Source organism: Heterodontus francisci, chromosome 41 (genome assembly GCF_036365525.1).
Source record: "Heterodontus francisci isolate sHetFra1 chromosome 41, sHetFra1.hap1, whole genome shotgun sequence".
In the NCBI taxonomy this organism is placed as follows: domain Eukaryota; kingdom Metazoa; phylum Chordata; class Chondrichthyes; order Heterodontiformes; family Heterodontidae; genus Heterodontus; species Heterodontus francisci.
The window spans coordinates 34,861,445-34,881,814 of record NC_090411.1 but is presented as its reverse complement, the minus strand read 5'-3'; the positions used below and the strand labels follow the sequence as shown (position 1 = coordinate 34,881,814).

Genomic DNA, 20,370 nt, shown 5'->3' with positions numbered 1-20,370 from the left:
TTCAGAGGAGGTTTACTAGATTGATACCTGGAGTGAGTGGGTTGTCTTATGAGGAAAGGTTGGACAGACTGGGCTTATTTTCACTGGAGTTTAGATTGGAGGGGAGACTTGATTGAAGTTTATAAGATCCTGAACAGTCTTGACAAGGATGTTTCCTCTTGTGGGGGAGTCCAGAACTAGGGGGCACTGTTTTAAAATTAGGGGTCGCCCTTTTAGGGCCAAGATGAGGAGACACAAACAGATCAGCCATGATCGTATTAAATGGTGGAGCAGGTTCGAGGGGCCGAATGGCCTACTTCTGCTCCTAATTCGTATGTTCGAGGTGCTGCCAGACTGGGAGCCAATGTAGGTCAGCGAGCAAAGGGATGATGGGTGAACAGGAGGTGATGCGAGTTGAGATACAGGCAGCAGAGTTTTGGATGAGTTGAAGTTTATGGAGGTCGGCCAGGAAAGAGTTGGAATAGTCGAGTCTAGAGGTAACAAAAGCATGGATGAAGGTTTCAGCAGCAGATCGGCTGAGGCAGAGCATACACTTCTTTCTTTGCTGGTTCCTCCAGTTTGAAATTTGAGAGGTTTGGATTGGGGCTGTTATTAGTGTTGCAATATTGGTGGATAAATCCTTAAATCAGAAGACAAGAGCTCCCAGCATCAGCAACCTAAGACGTCCGCAAATGATGAATTTAAACTTTACATCTAGTGCTCCTGATGCACACACCAAGACAGCTCATGAGGATGACAGGTTTGGACACGCCCCTTACACTGCAACACTTTTGCTGTGAATCTCTTTGAGTGTTTAGTCAAATGCAGAATAATTCCGCATCTCTTCCCGATGTTGGATGTGTCCCTTTAATCACTAATCATTCATTGCATTTTTATTCAACCAATAACTGAATTTTATTGAGTTTCCTCATTAATAAAACAACAGCATTTCCCTCTTCAACAGGCAAGTGAACATCCTGAGTATAACCAAACAATGTGTGTGTTTGTTCTGAAATATATCAGATGCATCACTGGGTGAAGGTACAACCTCTGATTAAGACAATGTGACCTTCTAATCCAATATGGAAATGAAGATTTAATGAAACTACATTCCATAGGGAATTGGTTGATCAGTAGTGTGTGTGTTTCAGAGTGTGCATTGGGTTGGATACCATACCTGGCTTTAATGTCTAGTTAAAATTCATTCGTTTTCCAACCACCCACTTCCCCCTCAAGATGATCATTCTTCTGTCACCATCTATCACCACCGGTCAGCAATTTACACAATGTATATTTCTGGCTAAAAAGGTAAAAGATTCCACAGCTACTAATGGAAGAAGAGCAGGGGAGTTCTCCCGGTGTTCTGGACAATATATATCCCTCAACCAACATCACAAAATCTGGTAATTATCACATTACTGTTTGTGGGATCTTGCTGTGCGCAAATTGGCTGTTACGTTTCCTACATTGCAACAGTGACTACTCTTTGAAAAGTACTTGATTGGCTGTGAAGCATTTTGGGGCATCGTGAGGTCATAGAGTTATACAGCACAGAAACAGGCCCTTCAGCCCATCGTGTCCATGCTGGCCATCAAGCACCTAACTATTCTGGTCCCATTTTCCAGCACTTGGCCCGTAGCCTTGTATGCTATGGCGTTTCAAGTGCTCATCTAAATACTTCTTAAATGTTGTGAGGGTTCCTGCCTCTACCACCTCTTCAGGCAGTGTGTTCCAGATTACAACCACCCTCTGGGTGAAAAAATTGTTCCTCAAATCCCCTCTAAACCTCCTGCCCCTTACCTTAAATCTCTGCCCCCTGGTAATTGACCCCTCCGCGAAGGGAAAAAGTTTCTTCCTATCTAACCTATCAATGCCCCTCATAATTTTGTATACCTCAATCATGTCCCCCCTCAGCCTTCTCTGCTCTAAGGAAAACAACCCTAGCCTTTCCCGTCTCTCTTCATAGCTGAAATGCTCCACCCAGGCAACGTCCTGGTGAATCTCCTCTGCACCCTCTCCAGTGCAATCACATCCTTCCTATAGTGTGGTGCCCAGAACTGTACACGGTACTCCAGCTGTGGCCTAACTAGCATTTTATACAGCTCCATCATAACCTCCCTGCTCTTATATTCTATGCCTCGGCTAATAAAGGCAAGTATCCCATATGCCTTCCTAACCGTCTTATCTACCTGTGCTGCTGCCTTCAGTGATCTATGGACAAGTACACCAAGATCCCTCTGTACTTCCTAGGGTCCTACCATCCATTGTATATTCCCTTGCCTTGTTAGTCCTCCCAAAATGCATCACCTCACACTTCTCAGGATTAAATTTCATTTGCCATTGCTCCGCCCATCTTACCAGCCCATCTATATCGTCCTGTAATCTGTTTTCCTCCTCACTATTTACGACACCACCAATTTTTATGTCATCTGCGAACTTACTGATCATACCTCCTATATTCACGTCTAAATCATTAATGTACACTACAAATAGCAAGGGTCTCAGCACCGATCCCTGTGGTACACCACTGATCACAGGCTTCCACTCGCAGAAACAACCCTCGACCATCACCCTCTGCCTCCTGTCACTAAGCCAATTTTGGATCCAATTTGCCAAATTGCCCTGGATCTGCTGTTACCTTCTTAACCAATCTGCCATGCGGGACCTTATCAAAAGCCTTACTGAAGTCCATGTAGACTACATCAACTGCTTTACCCACATCTACACATCTAGTCAGTGCCTCAAAAAATTCAATCGAGTTTGTTAGACACGATCCCCCCCTGACAAAGCCATGCTGACTATCCCTGATTAATCCCTGCCTCTCCAAGTGGAGATTAATCCTGTCCCTCAGAATTATTTCCAATAGTTTCCCTACTACTGATGTTAGACTCACTGGCCTGTAATTACCTGGTTTATCCCTGCTACCCTTCTTGAATATTGGCACCACATTCGCTATCCTCCAGTCCTCTGGTACCTCTCCTGTGGCCAGAGAGGATTTGAAAATTTGTGTCAGAGGCCCTGCAATCTCCTCCCTTGTCTCACATAACAGCCTGGGATACATCTCATCTGGGCATGGGAATTTATCCACTTTTAAGCCTGCTATAACAGCTAATACTTCCTCCCTTTCAATGCTAATGTGTTCAAGTATATCACAATCCCCCTCCCTGATCTCTACACCTACATCGTCCTTCTCCATAGTGAACACAGATGAAAAGTAATCATTTAAAACCTCACCTAGTCCTCCGGCTCCACACACAGACTGCCACTTTGGTCCCTAATGGGCCCTACCCTTTCCCTGGTTATCCTCTTGCCCTTAATATACTTATAAAATGCCTTGGAATTTTCCTTTATCTTGCCTTTTTCATGTCCCCTCTTCGCTCTCCTAATTACTTTTTTAAGTTCCCCCCTCCCACACTTTCTATACTCCTCTAGTGTCTCCGCTGTTTTCAGCGCTCTGAATCTGCCATAAGCCTCCTTTTTTTTCCTTATCCAATCCTCTTTTATCCCTTGACATCCAGGGTTCCCTGGACTTGTTGGTCCTACCCTTCACCTTAACGGGAACATGTTGGCTCTGAACTCTCACTATTTCCTCTTTGAATGACTCCCACTGGTCTGAAGTAGCTGCTCCCAGTCCACTTTGGCCAGATCCTGTTTTATCAAATTGAAATCGGCCTTCCCCCAATTCAGTACCTTTATTTCTGGCCCGTCTTTGTCCTTTTCCGTAACTACCTTAAATCTTAGAGTTCTGGTCACTATCCTCGAAATGCTCCCCCACTGACACTTCTACCACTTGTTCGACTTCATTCCCTAGGATAAGGTCCAGTACTGCCCCTTCTCTTGTCGGACTTTCTGTGTGTTGGCTCAAAAAGCTCTCCTGTATGCATTTTAAGAATTCTGCCCCCTTTAATCCTTCTGCACTAAGACTATCGCAGTTGATATTGGGGCAGCTGAAATCCCCTACTATTATTACCCTATTATTTTTATCTCTGAGATTTGCCTACATATCTGCTCCTCTATCTCGCCCTGACAGTTTGCAGGCCTGTAGTACACTCATTGAGTGATTCAGCACTAAAACAGGCCCTTCAGCCCACTGAGTCTGTGCCAGCCAACAACCACCCATTTATACTAATCCTACATTAATCCCATATTCCCTACCACATCCCCACCATTCTCCTACCACCTACCTACACTAGGAGCAATTTACAATGGCCAATTTACCTATCAACCTGCAAGTCTTTGGCTGTGGGAGGAAACCGGAGCACCTGGCGGAAACCCACGCAGACACAGGGAGAACTTGCAAACTCCACACAGGCAGTACCCAGAACTGAACCCGGGTCGCAGGAGCTGTGAGGCTGCGGTGCTAACTACTGCACCACTGTGCTGCCCCCAAATCACTCATAGCCAAGTGATTGCCCCCTATTTGTTTTTAAGTTCTACCCATATGGCCTCCTTTGAGGAACCTTCTAAGAAATCATCCCTCCTTACTGCAGTAATTGACTTCTTTAGCAACAGTGCAATACCACCTCCTCTTTTGCCTCCTTCCCTGTCACGCCTGAAGATTCTATACCCTGGAATATTGAGCTGCCAGCCATGCCCCTCCCTTAACCATGTCTCTGTGATAGCAATAATATCATAATCCCATGTGTTAATCAACACCCTCAAATCATCTGCCTTACTAGTAAAACTCCTTGTATCACGGAGTTAAGGTGGTGAAAGATGCTATATAAATGCAAGTTCTTTAATTTTATTTTAAATGCGTTTTCAGTGGCTTGTTGATGCAGTGACAATGCTGGGTTCTCGCAATTAACACAGAAGGAAATCTTATGATGGGAACAAATTCTTTTCAAGAAAAATTAAATTGTCATAAAAATCTCGTTGTGCCTTTTTTCTGCTTTGCTTGATTTAATGTTTCCATTTGAAAGCATGTGCGCCAATGACATCATTGGAAGAACTGCCTGGAACCATTTAGAGAGCCCCAGAGAGCACCCAGGCAGTTAAATTAAAATCTGCAGAATCGACCATTAATCTGAGGCGCTTCACTGATTATGTCATTTCAGTGGTGTATATATTAATTTATGTGTCTTGCGTTATCAGCCTCGATTACTCATGAATGCCAGTGCACCCTGAGAAAAGGAGCAGTGCTGTAATTCAAGAGTGTGAAATTATCAAGGCTTCACATCTGTCACTTCACTGGAACTGTGGTCAGTTCTGGGCACTGCACTATTGGAGGATATGCTCGTCTTGAAGGGGTTGCAATGCAGATTCACCTGAATGATACCAAGGCCGTGGGTTTCCTCCGGGTGCTCTGGTTTCCTCCCACATGCCAAAGACTTGCAGGTTGATAGGTTAATTGGCCATTATAAATTGCCCCTAGTATAGGTAGGTGGTAGGGAAATATATAGGGACAGGTGGGGATGTGATAGGAATATGGGATTAGTGTAGGATTAGTATAAATGGGTGGTTGATGGTCGGCACAGACTCGGTGGGCCGAAGGGCCTGTTTCAGTGCTGTATCTCTCTGACAGTCAATAGCAGTCACTAGCCAGGGCTACGAGCTGGATATCCACCATGGCCAACTTGCTCCTCATAATTGCCCTTGTTTAGATTTAAGACCCTAGTTTTGGATTGAACAACATCTTTTTCAAACTTGATGGAAAATTCTATCATGCTATGGTCACTTTTCCCTAAAGGTTCTTTTACTACCAGATTATTAATTAGTCCTTTCTCATTGCATAATACTAGATCCAAAATAGCTTGTTCCCTAGTTGAAATAATAACAAGAAATGCTGGAAATACTCAGCAGGTCTGGCAGCATCTGTGGAGAGAGAAGCAGAGTTAACATTTCAGGTCAGTGACCCTCCTTCAGAGGGCCCTCCCTCCTAAACCATTTTCCCAGCCACATGTTCATTCGCTTAATCTTCCTATTTCTCTGCTCACTAGCAAGTGATACTGGGAGTAACCATGAGATTTCTGCCTCAGATGTCCTGCCTTTCAATCTCCTTCCTAGCTCCCTAAATTCTACTGATTTGACAGTAGATAGGCAATGGCTAGTATTTAAAGAATTAATGCATGATTTTCAAAACACATACATTTCTTTAAGGCAAAAGAACCCAATAGGAAAAGCTAGTCAGCCGTGGCTAACAAAGGAAGTTAAAGATAGTATCAGATCAAAGGGGGAGGCTTATAAATTTGCCAAAAAAGTTGTAAGCTGGAAGTTTGGGAGAATTTTAGAATCCAGCAAAAGAGGACTAAGAAATTGATAAAGAGAATAGAATATGAATGTAAACTTCTTTTGGGCCTCCTTATCTCGAGAGACAATGGATACGCGCCTGGAGGTGGTCAGTGGTTTGTGAAGCAGCGCCTGGAGTGGCTATAAAGGCCAATTCTGGAGTGACAGGCTCTTCCACAGGTGCTGCAGAGAAATGTGTTTGTCGGGGCTGTTGCACAGTTGGCTCTCCCCTTGCGCCTCTGTCTTTTTTCCTGCCAACTACTAAGTCTCTTCGACTCGCCACAATTTAGGCTTTATGGCTGCCCGCCAGCTCTGGCGAATGCTGGCAACTGACTCCCACGATTTGTGATCAATGTCACACGATTTCATGTCGCGTTTGCAGACTAGTAAGAAATATAAATATGGATTGTAAAAGCTGCTACAGGTATGTAAAAAGGAAAAAATTAGCAAAGACAAATGTGAGCCTTTACAAGCAGAGACAGGATTATTTATCATGGGCAATAGAGAATTGGCAGAGAAGCTAAATAATTACTTTGTGTCTGTCTTCACAGAGGAAGATACAAGAGGTCTCCCTGTAATAATTGAGGTGAGACCGCACCTGGAGTATTGCGTGCAGTTCTGGTCACCGCATTATAGGGAGGACGTGGAAGCTTTGGAAAGGGTGCAGAGGAGATTTACTAGGATGTTGCCTGGTATGGAAGGAAGGTCTTACGAGGAAAGGCTGAGGGACTTGAGGTTGTTTTCGTTGGAGAGAAGGAGGAGGAGAGGTGACTTAATAGAGACATATAAGATAATCAGAGGGTTAGATAGGGTGGATAGTGAGAGTCTTTTTCCTCGGATGGTGATGGCAAACACGAGGGGACATAGCTTTAAGTTGAGGGGTGACAGATATAGGACAGATGTTAGAGGTAGTTTCTTTACTCAGAGTAGTAGGGGCGTGGAACGCCCTGCCTGCAACAGTAGTAGACTCGCCAACTTTAAGGGCATTTAAGTGGTCATTGGATAGACATATGGATGAAAATGGAATAGTGTAGGTCAGATGGTTTCACAGGTCGGCGCAACATCGAGGGCCGAAGGGCCTGTACTGCACTGTAATGTTCTATTCTATTCTAAAAATGGCCAAGTTTTCAGGTTTCCATTCTCCCTCCTCAGTGCCTCCATCTTTGTGAGTATGGACTTTGGGTGAAGATAGAATTGAGCTGGGCTTGACTGAAATGTCTTATGTGGTTGAGCAGCCTACTCTGAAGAATGGCTTTTGGGTTGAGATATGGGGGAGGGGTGGGGGCAAAGGAAATTTACCCCAACAGAAGAGAAGAAAAGGGCAAGAAAGCTAACAAAACAACAATGACAGTTTAATCTCAATGGTTAAAAGAATGTTAAAGAACTATTTTTGTTAAATTAGACATAAACGTGCCTTGCTCTGATCTACAGAGAGTTAAAGAATGACAACGGAAGTGATGTAAGTTTATGGTAGAAATGGAGAGTAAATATTAATATATGGAGGAGTTATATTTTTTAAATGCGTAGAAAATTATTAAAAAATTAAAGAGATTAATTTATTATGGATGAATTACAAAAGGTTAAGAAGTTGCCAGGAAATGACGTTTTCACTCCAGTATAAAAAGGAATGGAGCGATAGCACCTCCCTCTTTCAGGCCTGATTTTGAGATGGTAGGTAGTGACTTCAATCTAATTAATATCACAGCAATCCGCGCACATAAAGACTTACTGCAGACAGATACTTGAACAGACGGCTTTTAACTATCGCATCAATGTTATGTTGATTGAATGTTTTGAGGATAATGTCGGTAAAATGGCTATAAATTAACCCATACTTTTTGCACAAAATGGCGGCTGCCGGCTTGTTCGGTGACAGCAATCCGAGTAACATCAGCGCCATCCTGATTCATCAACCTCCCATAGTTGATGATATCATTGTTGTGTTAGGCTAACTTCACGTTTATGCCGTCGTTTCTCGAGCTGTACTTCGATCAAACGTTTAAAATGTTGGAAGCTGGATCCAAAATGGAGACTCAACTCTCGGGCCAGCTCCGTGAGTGAGTGACTTCCAGGGGCTCGAATGGATTGGGAGAGAAACACAGCATTTTAGTGGCTTTTGTAGATAGTTGACAATTGTATGTTAATTCTGCTATTGCACAGCAATCAAATGTGGAAGATGATTGAGGATAGAGTAACAAAAGCAATTGCAGCTGCTGCATAGTTCTGTGGTGGAGGGCATTAGTTTTCAAATATTATGAATTATGAGGAGGATGGTGATAAATCATCTATTCCACCAGCCTGACGATGTTCTGGAGGACACGTGGCCGATGAAGTTTAATGCAGAAAAATAGGAGGAAACTTTTTCCCTTAGCGGAGAGGTCAATAACTAGGGGGCATAGATTTAAGGTAAGGGGCAGGAGGTTTAGAGGGGATTTGAGGAGAAGAGTTTTCACCCAGAGGGTGATTGGAATCTGGAACACACTGCCTGAAGAGGTGGTAGAGGCAGAAACACTCACGATTATTCAAGGGCGGTGCAGTGGCTAGCACTGCAGCCTCACAGCTCCAGCAACCCGGATTCAGTTCTGGGTACTGCCTGTGCAGAGTTTGCAAGATCTCCCTGTGACCATGTGGGTTTCTGCCGGGTGCTCCGGTTTCCCCTCTCAGCCAAAGACTTGCAGCTTGATAGGTAAATTGGCCATTGTAAATTGCCCCTAGTTGTAGGTAGGTTGTAATGGTGGGGATGTGGTAGGGAATATGGGATTAATGTAGGATTAGTATAAATGGGTGGTTGTTGGTCGGCACAGACTCGGTGGGCCGAAGGGCTTGTTTCAGTGCTGTATGTCTATGACTCTTAAGTATTTAGATAACACTTGAAATGCCATAACATACAAGGCCACGGGCCAAGTGCAGGGAAATGATATTAATTAGACCACTCACATTGAACAACTTCTCCTTCAACTCCACGCACTTCCTTCAAGTAAAAGGTGTCGCTATGGGTACCCGCATGGGTCCTAGTTATGCCTGTCTTTTTGTGGGATATGTCGAGCATTCTTTGTTCCAGTCCTACTCAGGCCTCCTCCCCCAACTCTTTTTCCGGTACATTGACGACTGTATCGGTGCCGTTTCCTGCTCCCGCCCCGAACTAGAAAACTTTATCAACTTTGCTTCCAATTTCCACCCTTCTCTCACCTTTACATGGTCCATCTCTGACACTTCCCTTCCCTTCCTCGACTTCTCTGTCTCCATCTCTGGGGATAGGTTGTCTACCAATATCCATTATAAGCCCACTGACTCCCACAGCTACCTCGACTACACTTCTTCACACCCTACCTCCTGTAAGGACTCCATTCCATTCTCCCAGTTTCTCCGTCTCCGACGCATCTGCTCTGATGATGCTACCTTCCATGACGGTGCTTCTGATATGACCTCCTTTTTCCTCAACCGAGGATTTCCCCCCACTGTGGTTGACAGGGCCCTCAACCGTGTCCGACCCATTCCCCGCACCTCTACCCTCACCCCTTCCCCTCCCTCCCAGAACCGTGACAGGGTTCCCCTTGTCCTCACTTTTCATCCCACCAGCCTCCATATCCAAAGGATCATCCTCCGCCATTTTCGCCACCTCCAGCGTGATGCCACTACCAGTCGCATCTTCCCCTCCCTTCCCCTGTCAGCATTCCGAAGGGATCGTTCCCTCCGCGACACCCTGGTCCACTCCTCCATTACCCCCACCACCTCGTCCCCGTCCCAGGGCACCTTCCCTTGCAATCGCAGGAGGTGTAATACCTGCCCATTTACCTCCTCTCTCCTCACTATCCCAGGCCCCAAACACTCCTTTCAGGTGAAGCAGCGATTTACTTGTACTTCTTTCAATGTGGTATACTGTATTCGCTGCTCACAGTGTGGTCTCCTCTACATTGGGGAGACCAAGCGCAGACTGGGTGACCGCTTTGCGGAACATCTCCGCTCAGTCCGCAAGCAGGACCCTGAGCTTCCGGTTGCTTGCCATTTCAACACTCCCCCCTGCTCTCATGCTCACATCTCTGTCCTGGGATTGCTGCAGTGTTCCAGTGAACATCAACGCAAGCTCGAGGAACAGCATCTCATCTACCGATTAGGCACACTACAGCCTGCCGAACTGAACATTGAGTTCAATAATTTCAGAGCATGACAGCCCCCCACTTTACTTTCATTTTTAGTTATTTTTTCTTCCTTTTTTTTGCATTCCTTTTTACATTTTTTGCATTTATTTCATTTCATCTTAGTTTGTTCAGTTTGCTTACCCACTGTTTTTTTCAGGTTGTTTTTCTTCAGGTTTGCACTTGCTGATGTTCTATATTCAGTATATTCACACCTAATCTGTACTAATGCTTTGTCTTTCAAAACACCATTAACATATTGTTTGCCTTTGCTCCGTGACCTTTTGGTCAGCTATGTGGCCTGGTCCAATCTGCACCTTCTCCTTTGTTATCTCTTGCCCAACCCCCACCTCACTTGTTTATAATCTGTGACTTTTCTAATATTTGTCAGTTCCGAAGAAGGGTCACTGACCCGAAACGTTAACTCTGCTTCTCTTTCTACAGATGCTGCCAGACCTGCTGAGTGAATCCAGCATTTCTTGTTTTTGTTTCAGATTTCCAGCATCCGCAGTATTTTGCTTTTAATTAGGCCCTGTTGCTCTGCTGTAAAACTCTTGACTGTATAAAAGTGTGAATGAATCATTTTGATAGGAAGAATGGGGAGAGGCAATATAATATAAAGGAAACAATTCTAAAATGGGTCTAGGAGCAGAGGGACCTGTGGGTATATGTGCACAAGTTGAAGGTGGCAGGGCAGGTTGGGAAAGTGGTTAATAAAGTGTATGGGATCTGGGGCTTTATAAATAAGGGCATTGAGTACAAGAGCAAGGAAATTATGATAAACCTGTATAAAAACACTGTTTTGGCCTCAGCTGGAGTATTATGTCCAATTCTGGGCACTCCGATGTGAAGGCATTGAACAGGGTACAGAAAAGATTCACTAGAATGGCTCCAGGGATGAGGAGCTTCAGTTAGGTGGATAGATTGGAGAAAGGTGGGGCTGTTCTCCTTGAAGAGAAGATTTAAGGAGATTTGATAGAGGTGCTCAAAATTGAGGGGTCTGGGCAGAGTAGAGAAACTCTCTTCCCATTGGCAGAAGGGTTGAGGACCAGAGGGCATGGATTTAAGATTGGCAAAAGTGATGGTGATATGAGGGAAATCTTTTTTATGCAATGAGTGGTTAGGATCTTAAATTCACTGGACTGTATTGGGGGCAGTTTTGATCATTTTTTAAAAAAGAGAATTGAATAAATGTTGAGTAAAAATTTGCAGGGCTGTGGGAGTTTTTGCAAAGAGCTGGCAGGGACAGGATGGGCCACATGTATGCAATCTATGTTGAGCATTTTCACTTTTTTTTTATCTAAAGCATGTAGCTATTTAAAAAAATAATTCTTTAGAAACGGATTATGTTTGAACTGAATTTACCCTTCTCTAACCTCTGAAATTTCTTTGCCTCCTCCAGTCTCACCGCAAGTTCTCCGCCCCCAGACATGGTTCCCTGGGCTTCCTGCCCCGCAAGAGGAGCCGCAGGCATAGGGGGAAGGTGAAGGGCTTCCCCAAGGATGATCCTTCCAAACCCATCCATCTGACTGCCTTCCTGGGCTACAAGGCTGGCATGACCCACATTGTGCGTGATGTTGATAGACCTGGTTCAAGTGAGTAATGTTTAATTTGCTTAATGGGGATGCTACACTCATAAGCGATTATCTAGACGCTAATTTTTGAGTGAATGCTGTGTACGCTGCAACCCAGACCTGCGCATGCTGTAGTTCCGCTGAGGGTCAGTTTGTTGGGTAAGGACTCGGCCCACAACAGAATCAAGTGGGCCTGTGTCTGACACTGGGAAGGGCCTGATCAATAGTCAGTCATTTATGGCATAGAGAGAGGCCGTTTGGCCCATTGATTCACACCAGTCCTTGATTGCACTCCCTAGCTTGATCCCCATAACCCTGCAAGTTTGTTTCCTTCAAGTGCCCATCCAATTTCCTTTTGAAATCACTGTCTCCTTCCACCACCCGTGTGTGCAGTGAGTTTGTGTTGTACTTTTATCCAGAACTGGTTCCCTATCTTTTGGAATGCTGTCTACTTTGTACCTATAAGTTGTGGTACTGTGTGTTTGGCAGGAACTAAGCTGAGTGAAATTTACAAGTAGCCCAGGCATTGCTTAGATAGCAAATAACTGAAGCTAGGCTTGGATGGGATGGCTTGTCAAGATTTTGTTCACCTTAGTTTCCCAATGCCTGTCTGTCTCTCTCTCGCTCACTTTAAAGATGCATCTGTCACAACTTGAGGCTTAATTTAAAAAGTTTTCTGGCTTGGTATAAGTCATCTCTTGGAGGGTGAGGATGAAAGGGGAGAGTTTTAAATATTTAATTTTTTACCCCAGCACAGAAGCATTTCAGGGCCTCTGCTTGCAATGAAGCAGAAATTAACTACCCTACAGTACCCTCATGTTGGTGAGATCTGACTGGGCCATAGTGTTGGGGAAGGCTGGTCTGAAATTACAGCTCCATTAGACAGTGTCCTTTCCCCACATTGTAGACCATTCAGCCCTTCAAGCCATTTAATTGCATCATGGGAGGTAGTTGCAAGGATCAGATTTAGATGCGAGTAGCTATTCAGTGGTGATGAGCTCCCTTTGGGCCGGAGCATGTGCTGTTTTATAATCTGTTTTCAATCTGTTAAATTCAGTTTTAGACTTGTTAACTGGAATAACTACAAGTGATGATAAATTCGACGGGCGGTCATAAATAATCACCAGTGGTGGTTTTTGCTGAATGTCGAGTTTGCTGACTGTAGTTCAATGTAGACTTCGGTAACTGCAAAGATGTTGCCCTTCCCAGGGTGCAAGCTGGTTTGAGCCTGTGATTTCTCTTCTGTCCCTACATCAGAGTATAGCTAATGTTTGATAGGTGGTATGGAAAAGCTTGCCAATGGATTGGCTTAATGTGTGTCCATTTGGGAAGGTTGCTGCTTAATCTGTCAGTTAAGTCATAACCAATTCTGGTAACTGGCCAGACTAGCTGTGCTGTGATTGTTAGAAATGGCTGCTAACTATTTCATTAAATAAAAGCAAAATGCTGGAACTACTTGGGTCTGGCAGCATCTGTGCAGAGACAGTTAATGTTTCAGGTCAGTGATCTGTTGTCAGAACACAATTTATAATCAATGATTTTAAACAAATTTCTGAATCTCCTCCAGAGGTGAACAAGAAGGAGGTAGTAGAGGCAGTGACTGTGATTGAAACTCCTCCAATGGTAATTGTTGGTCTTGTCGGCTATATTGAGACACCCCGTGGTCTCTGTACTTTCAAGACCGTCTTTGCTGAGCACATCAGCGATGAATGCAAGCGACGCTTCTACAAGAACTGGTAAATATATCAAACATTTCCATAATTTTAGAAACAGTTTAAAGATATGTGGAATTATGCTAATATGGATTTAATTATCAGTGGCTCCGCTCAACTATGGAACATAGGCTGATGAGCCCAGGCTCTGTTTGTTGGAGGAAAATGTCCTTTGATCCCAACGATGAGCTGATTCAATGAGGTGCTGATTCCTTCCGCTCACATTGTGATGAAGGGTCGCAGCAAATAGCCTTTTGTCTCTTTATAAAGGTACAAGTCCAAAAAGAAGGCTTTCACCAAATACTGCAAGAAATGGCAGGATGAGGATGGCAAGAAACAGTTGGAGAAGGACTTCAACAGCATGAAGAAATACTGCCAAGTTATTCGCATCATTGCTCACACACAGGTAGGCACTAGGGCTAATCCACTTCAGTGAGGTTTGGGTAATTTAGAGTACAACAGCTTGCAATTAAATGGGGGTCTTGCTTGCTAATCTTGTATAGTCCACTTCATTACGTCGTCTGGTGCATTTGAATCTTGGAATGTTGCACAAAACTCTTAATGAGGCCACTGAGTATTGTGCTTTTCACGGGAATCCCCCTGTAATTGAGTCCATGCCATGTCCTGTGACTGATTTATCAAGAGTGCTGCCTTTTTGCCTTCCAATGCTGGTAAGGTTGCATTCTCTGGATATACTCATCTAGATGAATGGTTAATGTAGCGAAGCATCCCAGGGTGCTTTAAAAGAGGATAATCTCCTGTGTAATCAAATTTTACACCAAGCCACTCCTAAGTAGATAGTCAGACAGGCAGAGGTAGACTTTGAGCCTGAGAAGGAGAGAATTGTAGAGCTTGGAGCCTAAGAAAGCCGAAGGCGTGGCTGTGAATGGTGGAGTGATTTTAAAGTTGAAAAAGCTAAAGGCCAGAATTGGAGGAGCATAGAATGCTGGAGGTGAGATTTGCAGATTGGAGATTATAAGGTCTGTAGTCAGATCTTGCTGATCATCTAGGCTGGAGATGAGAAATTATTTCACTGTGAAGTTTGGGCAGCACAATGGCGCAGTGGTTAGCACTGCAGCCTCACAGTTCCAGCAACCCGGGTTCGGTTCTGGGTACTACCTGTGCGGAGTTTGCAAGTTCTCCGTGACTGCGTGGGTTTCCGCCGGGTGCTCTGGTTTCCTCCCACAACCAAAGACTCGCAGGTTGATCGGTAAATTGGCCATTGTAAATTGCCCCTAATGTAGGTAGATGGTAGGAGAATTGAGGGAATGTGGGGATATGGTAGGGAATATGGGATTAATGTAGGATTAGTATAAATGGGTGGTTGATTGGCGCAGACTCGGTGGGCCGAAGGGCCTGTTTCAGTGCTGTATCTCTGTAAAGGGTTGTGAATCTTTGAAATTCTATACCTCAGAGGGTTGTAGATGCTCCCATCACTGAATACATTTTGAGGCTGAGATTGACCGATTATTTTTTTTGTTTGGTCACGGAATGAAGGGATATGATCTGGTGGGAAGGTGGAGTTGAGGCCTAAGCTCAGCCATGATCGTTTGGAATGGTGGAGCATATGGTCTACTGCTCCTGTTTCTTGTGTTGCCCTTTTGGTGAGTTCTACTTGCTCTAATATGCTGGATCGGAATGCTTCCTCTGCAGATGCGCCTGCTCCCATTGCGTCAGAAGAAGTCCCACATCATGGAGATCCAGTTGAATGGTGGGACAATTGCGGAGAAAGTTGATTGGGCAAAAGAGAAGCTGGAACAGCAAGTTCCTATCAACTTGGTGTTTGGTCAGGATGAGATGATTGATGTCATTGGAGTAACTAAAGGCCATGGCTTCAAGGGTATGGAACACATTATTCAGCTGTTTAAAGGGTCTTGGTTAATTGTAATTGGGTCTCAAATTTTTTGTAACCTTGTCTAATATGTTGAGTTGATGTGTTGCTTTTAATGGTCTTTGGGTCAGCATGTCTGTATTTGATGCCTTGGAGCATTCTGTGATGATAATGTGGAATATGTTAATAGCATCTGACTCTGATGAGGAGCCATTCCATGTTGCCTTCCTTCTGAGAGCTACTCCAATAGTAAATTAGTGAAGAATTGTGTTATCATCTCAGTGTTGCTCATAGCTGTTCCTTCTCTCCCCAAGGGGTCACCAGCCGTTGGCACACAAAGAAGCTGCCCAGGAAGACTCACAAGGGGCTGCGTAAAGTTGCCTGTATTGGAGCCTGGCATCCTGCTCGTGTGGCTTTCTCTGTTGCCCGTGCAGGTCAGAAGGGTTACCATCACCGCACAGAGATCAACAAGAAGGTAATCCATGTTTAAAGATGTGATCTGAAATAGCTGAGGGATTCTCACCTTGATGTGGATGTTGCTGGCAAGGTGTTTGTGCCTAGTTGCCCTGAACTGAATGGCTTGCTCGGCCACATTGGCTGGACTGGATAAGGATGGCAAGTTACCTTCCCTGAAGGACATAAATGAACCAGTTTGGTCTTTACAACAATCCAACAGTTCAAGGGTCAATTATTGATAGCATTTTTAAAATCAATTTCTTTCAGCTTGGGGTGGCACAGTGGTTAGCACTGCCATACCTGAACAGTTTATTTAGAGATACAGCACTGAAACAGGCCCTTCGGCCCACCAAGTCTGTGCCAACCATCAACCACCCATTTATACTAATCCTACATTAATCCCATATTTCTACCACATCCCCACCTTCCCTCAATTCCCCTACCACCTACCTATATTGGGGGCAATTTATAATGGCCAATTTACCTATCAACCTGCAAGTCTTTGGCTGTGGGAGGAAACCGGAGCACCCGGCGAAAACCCACGCAGTGACAGGGAGAACTTGCAAACTCCACACAGGCAATACCCAGAATTGAACCCGGGTCGCTGGAGCTGAGAGGCTGTGGTGCTAACCACTGTGTTGCCCAGTTATCTTCACTTTGGTTAGTAGCTCTAAAGGCACTTCTGTCCTACCACAATATCTTCAGCGATGTGTACTAAAACTGACTTCTCTTCACTAGATCTACAGGATTGGAGCAGGTTACCAAACTAAGGATGGCAGATTATTGAAGAACAATGCTGCTACTGAATATGACCTGACTGACAAGAGCATCAACCCCCTGGTGAGTTTTTAAGCCAACTATCCCAAGGCATTCCACACCATGTGGCTTATGTAGTTCTGGACTTTGTGTTTACTGGTGTTCTGATTCTCTTGACAGGGAGGATTTCCTCACTATGGTGAAGTGACCAATGACTTTGTGATGGTGAAGGGCTGTGTTGTTGGTACCAAGAAGCGTGTGCTCACACTGCGCAAGGTGAACACTTACTGAACTTTCCTTTTAATATTGTCCATCTCTGAAGTGTGTTCAATCTTCCCCAGTTGCTGGGTGGGTGGTGGAAGAATAGTGTAGTGGGCAGCACAGTGGCGCAGTGGTTAGCACCGCAGCCTCACTGCTCCAGCGACCCGGGTTCAATTCCGGGTACTGCCTGTGTGGAGTTTGCAAGTTCTCCGTGTCTGCGTGGGTTTCCTCCGGGTGCTACGGTTTCCTCCCACATGCCAAAGACTTGCAGGTTGATGGGTAAATTGGCCATTAGAAATTGCCCCTAGTGTAGGTAGGTGGTAGGGAAAATATAGGGACAGGTGGGGATGTGGTAGGAATATGGAATTAGTGTAGGATTAGTATAAATGGGTGGTTGATGGTCGGCACAGACTCGGGCTGAAGGGCCTGTTTCAGTGCTGTATCTCTAAAACTAACCCTTGAGTGTTCAGATTGTGCATCTAACCAGAGACCCTATTGCTCTTCAGATGTCCCACTGACCCTACTCTTCCCTGGCCCAGAGAACAGTGGCCTCCCTGGGATGCTAAGAAGTTTCCAGGACAGAAGGGTCCCTGATCCCAGTGATTTAAAAAAAAAAAAAATCCTTCAAAGGATGTTGACGAACTTACCAAGGCCATAGTTTTCCCATTCCTAGGCCCTGAGAAGATGATGGGCCACCTTTTTAAACCATTGCAGTCTGTTGGTAAAGGTGCTTTCCCCAATTCTGAGTAGGAATTTGACCCGTAACAAATTAAGGAATAGCTAATGTATGACTAAGTCAGGACTTGATCCTGTCAGTGGGCTGGCCCTACTAGAATGTCTGTTTGGAGTTAGTTGGTAGTTCCCTCCAGTACATTGAGCATTGAATTGTGTTGTTAAACCCTGCAGTCCCTGTTGGTGCAGACCAATCGTCGTGCCTCAGAGAAGATCGACCTGAAGTTCATCGACACCTCTTCCAAGTTTGGTCACGGCCGCTTCCAGACCATCGAGGAGAAGAAGGCATTTATGGTGAGTGACTGTTTATGTGAAATAATAATGGCCATGTTTGTAATGAATCTTTGCAGTTTTGTAAATAGTAACAGTCTGAGGGTACAAGAGATCACTGCTTGCAATCACTGTCGCCTAACTTTCTTTTGTGAATTGCATGATTTCCATCCAGCTCTTGTGGTTTGCCCTTTTATCTGACACTTGTATGTTTCTTTGCTTGCAGGGACCACTGAAGAAGGATCGAATTGCCAGGGAAGAGGCTGCATAAACCATGGACCAATTTCATCAATTGTTGCATTGTTGCTGCAGTGTTTGAAGCTTTCAATAAATGCTTTTTTTTAAAAAAAAATTGCTGGCTTAGTTTTTGTCCATTCCATTTAAATTCCAACAGTTTCAGGCTGTGTTCTGTTTAAATTCTGATGTGCTTCTGCCTTATAGTTATAACAAACTGTTAAAGAGCCCCAAATTCTCTGCAGCAATCAGTTCTGAGTCTAAAGGTGCAAACCATTCATGTGTATATTGCAAGCTGCAGGTTTGAAGAGAAGGACCTGTTTCTGTCCTTTGGCTCAGTATGGGCTTACTAGCTTGCCCTTCTCACCATCTGGCTTTGCAGCAAAATGGATATTTGTGGCTTTCTCCTGCCTCAGATATGTAGCTTGCTGCTTTTAGTTGGGCATTTCTGTTTTTGAGTTATAGATGAGTTTAGCTTTTCACTTCTGGCTTGGTGTTTGAGATAAACAAAGCTGTTTGAGGAGTGGATTAGAGATTAAGGGAGGGAATTAAATGATGGAAATCTGTGCGAGTGGCCAGAATTTGAAGAGTGCAGAGATCTTGGTCCTGGAAGAGTGGAGATTGGGAAGGTTGAGGCGATAAAACAACTGGGGGAAAACAAAGATGAGAATTTCAAATAAAGCAAAATACTGCAGATGCTATAAAGTGCTGGTCTGGCAGCATCTGGAGAGAGTTAACAGTTTCAGGTTGATGACCCTTCATCAGTTCTGATAAAAGGTTATTGACCTGAAGCATTAACTGTCCACAGATGTTGCCAGGCCTGCTGAGTATTTGCAGCACTTTGCCTGATTTTGAAATTCTCCTTTTAAAAACATTGCTAGACCAGGAGCCAGTGTAGGTCAGTGAACACTGGGTGATGGGTGAGTGCACTTAGTACAAGTTACAATACAGGAGCACTGGCCTAATCTAAGGTTCTACAACCTGTGGCTCTTTAACACTTCATTTATGGCTTCCCAACCTTTTCCAGTTGGATCATTTTAACATGAAGAAAAAGGTTTTTAAATAGAGCCATATTTTTATTGGGAATAATTGGCTGATCATTATGCTGCACTTTACAATTTCAAATGATTAAACAAACATCGGCTAAACCTGTTAGTGATCTAGCTAAACCATGGTTATCAATGTGCCTGATTCAAGGAACGGGTTATGATTGACCATTATTTCTAATATAGCTGAGAAAATGTGCTGTTGGCTATTTTTAATCATGAATCAATGGCTTAAATTATGAATCAATTTGTTTTAAAGATAACTACTGGCAATTATAAAGTCAGGCAGTTATGAAGTCAAATAATTTAAAGTTGGGTCTATTTCAATTTTTTTTAACTGATTTATTCAACATGCTTTTTATTATATATCCAAATTATGCATTCTACCAGACACTTGGCAATTTTTAAGTATTGGTTTAGAAATGCCAAATTTTTTTTGTGGCTCTCAATAGTTTTTATTTTACAGAAGTTTTAAAAAAAAATAAAAATTTTCAGGAAAAGGTTGCTGACCTAACTGATGTCGTGTTCATGCACCTCCAAATGTGGCTTGTGTACATCCCTGAACTTAATCAGTCCAATATTGGTAACTATGCCTTCAGCTGGCTAAGCACAGGCATTCCCTCCCTAACCCTAAGCCTTAAAGGAAGGGCAAGATCCTTCTTAAAACCTACATCTTTGACCAGACATTTGGTGGTTTGTATCTTGGATGGCTGTGCTAAAATTGTTTCAATGCTTGTGAAGCACCTTAAACTTTAACATGCATTTATATAGTGCCTTTATGTCATGCAATCTCCAAAAATGAGACCTGCAAAGGATATTCTCTTGCCTCAAGATGTCTACCCTTGCTGGCCTTGACTGCTCACTGACCCTAAAAAAAAAAAATTCTTACATACTGGATTAGAAGTTGCAGGTTGGTTAGTTGTATGGTTGTTAACCTGATTCTATACCTGTTAACCTGATTCTATACCTGTTAACCTGATTCTATACCTGTTAACCTGATTCTATACCTGTTAACCTGATTCTATACCTGTTAACCTGATTCTATACCTGTTTTCTTTGTTCATTTGTATAATGAGTGGTAATTATGGCTGTAAGTTAGTGTTTTCCTTTTTCAATGTTGGTGTCATAGATCCTGTTTTATGTTGGTCAAACTGG

General features: G+C 43.9%; 1 protein-coding gene and 1 non-coding gene across 2 annotated transcripts; both read left to right on the top strand.

The window, feature by feature from the left end:
- Positions 1 to 7,822: 7,822 nt before the first annotated feature.
- On the top strand, positions 7,823 to 18,287 carry rpl3 (ribosomal protein L3). Its single transcript, XM_068019793.1, has 10 exons — positions 7,823 to 7,878; positions 11,746 to 11,938; positions 13,485 to 13,653; positions 13,900 to 14,035; positions 15,283 to 15,469; positions 15,775 to 15,935; positions 16,655 to 16,756; positions 16,853 to 16,948; positions 17,840 to 17,959; positions 18,162 to 18,287. Exons 1-10 carry the CDS (start codon positions 7,876 to 7,878, stop codon positions 18,204 to 18,206), a joined length of 1,212 nt encoding a protein of 403 aa, XP_067875894.1. The 5' UTR covers positions 7,823 to 7,875; the 3' UTR covers positions 18,207 to 18,287.
- LOC137354860 (small nucleolar RNA U83B) lies at positions 15,615 to 15,700 on the top strand. The gene has a single exon (XR_010970512.1). It is a non-coding gene; the product is annotated as a small nucleolar RNA U83B (small nucleolar RNA).
- Positions 18,288 to 20,370: the final 2,083 nt, after the last annotated feature.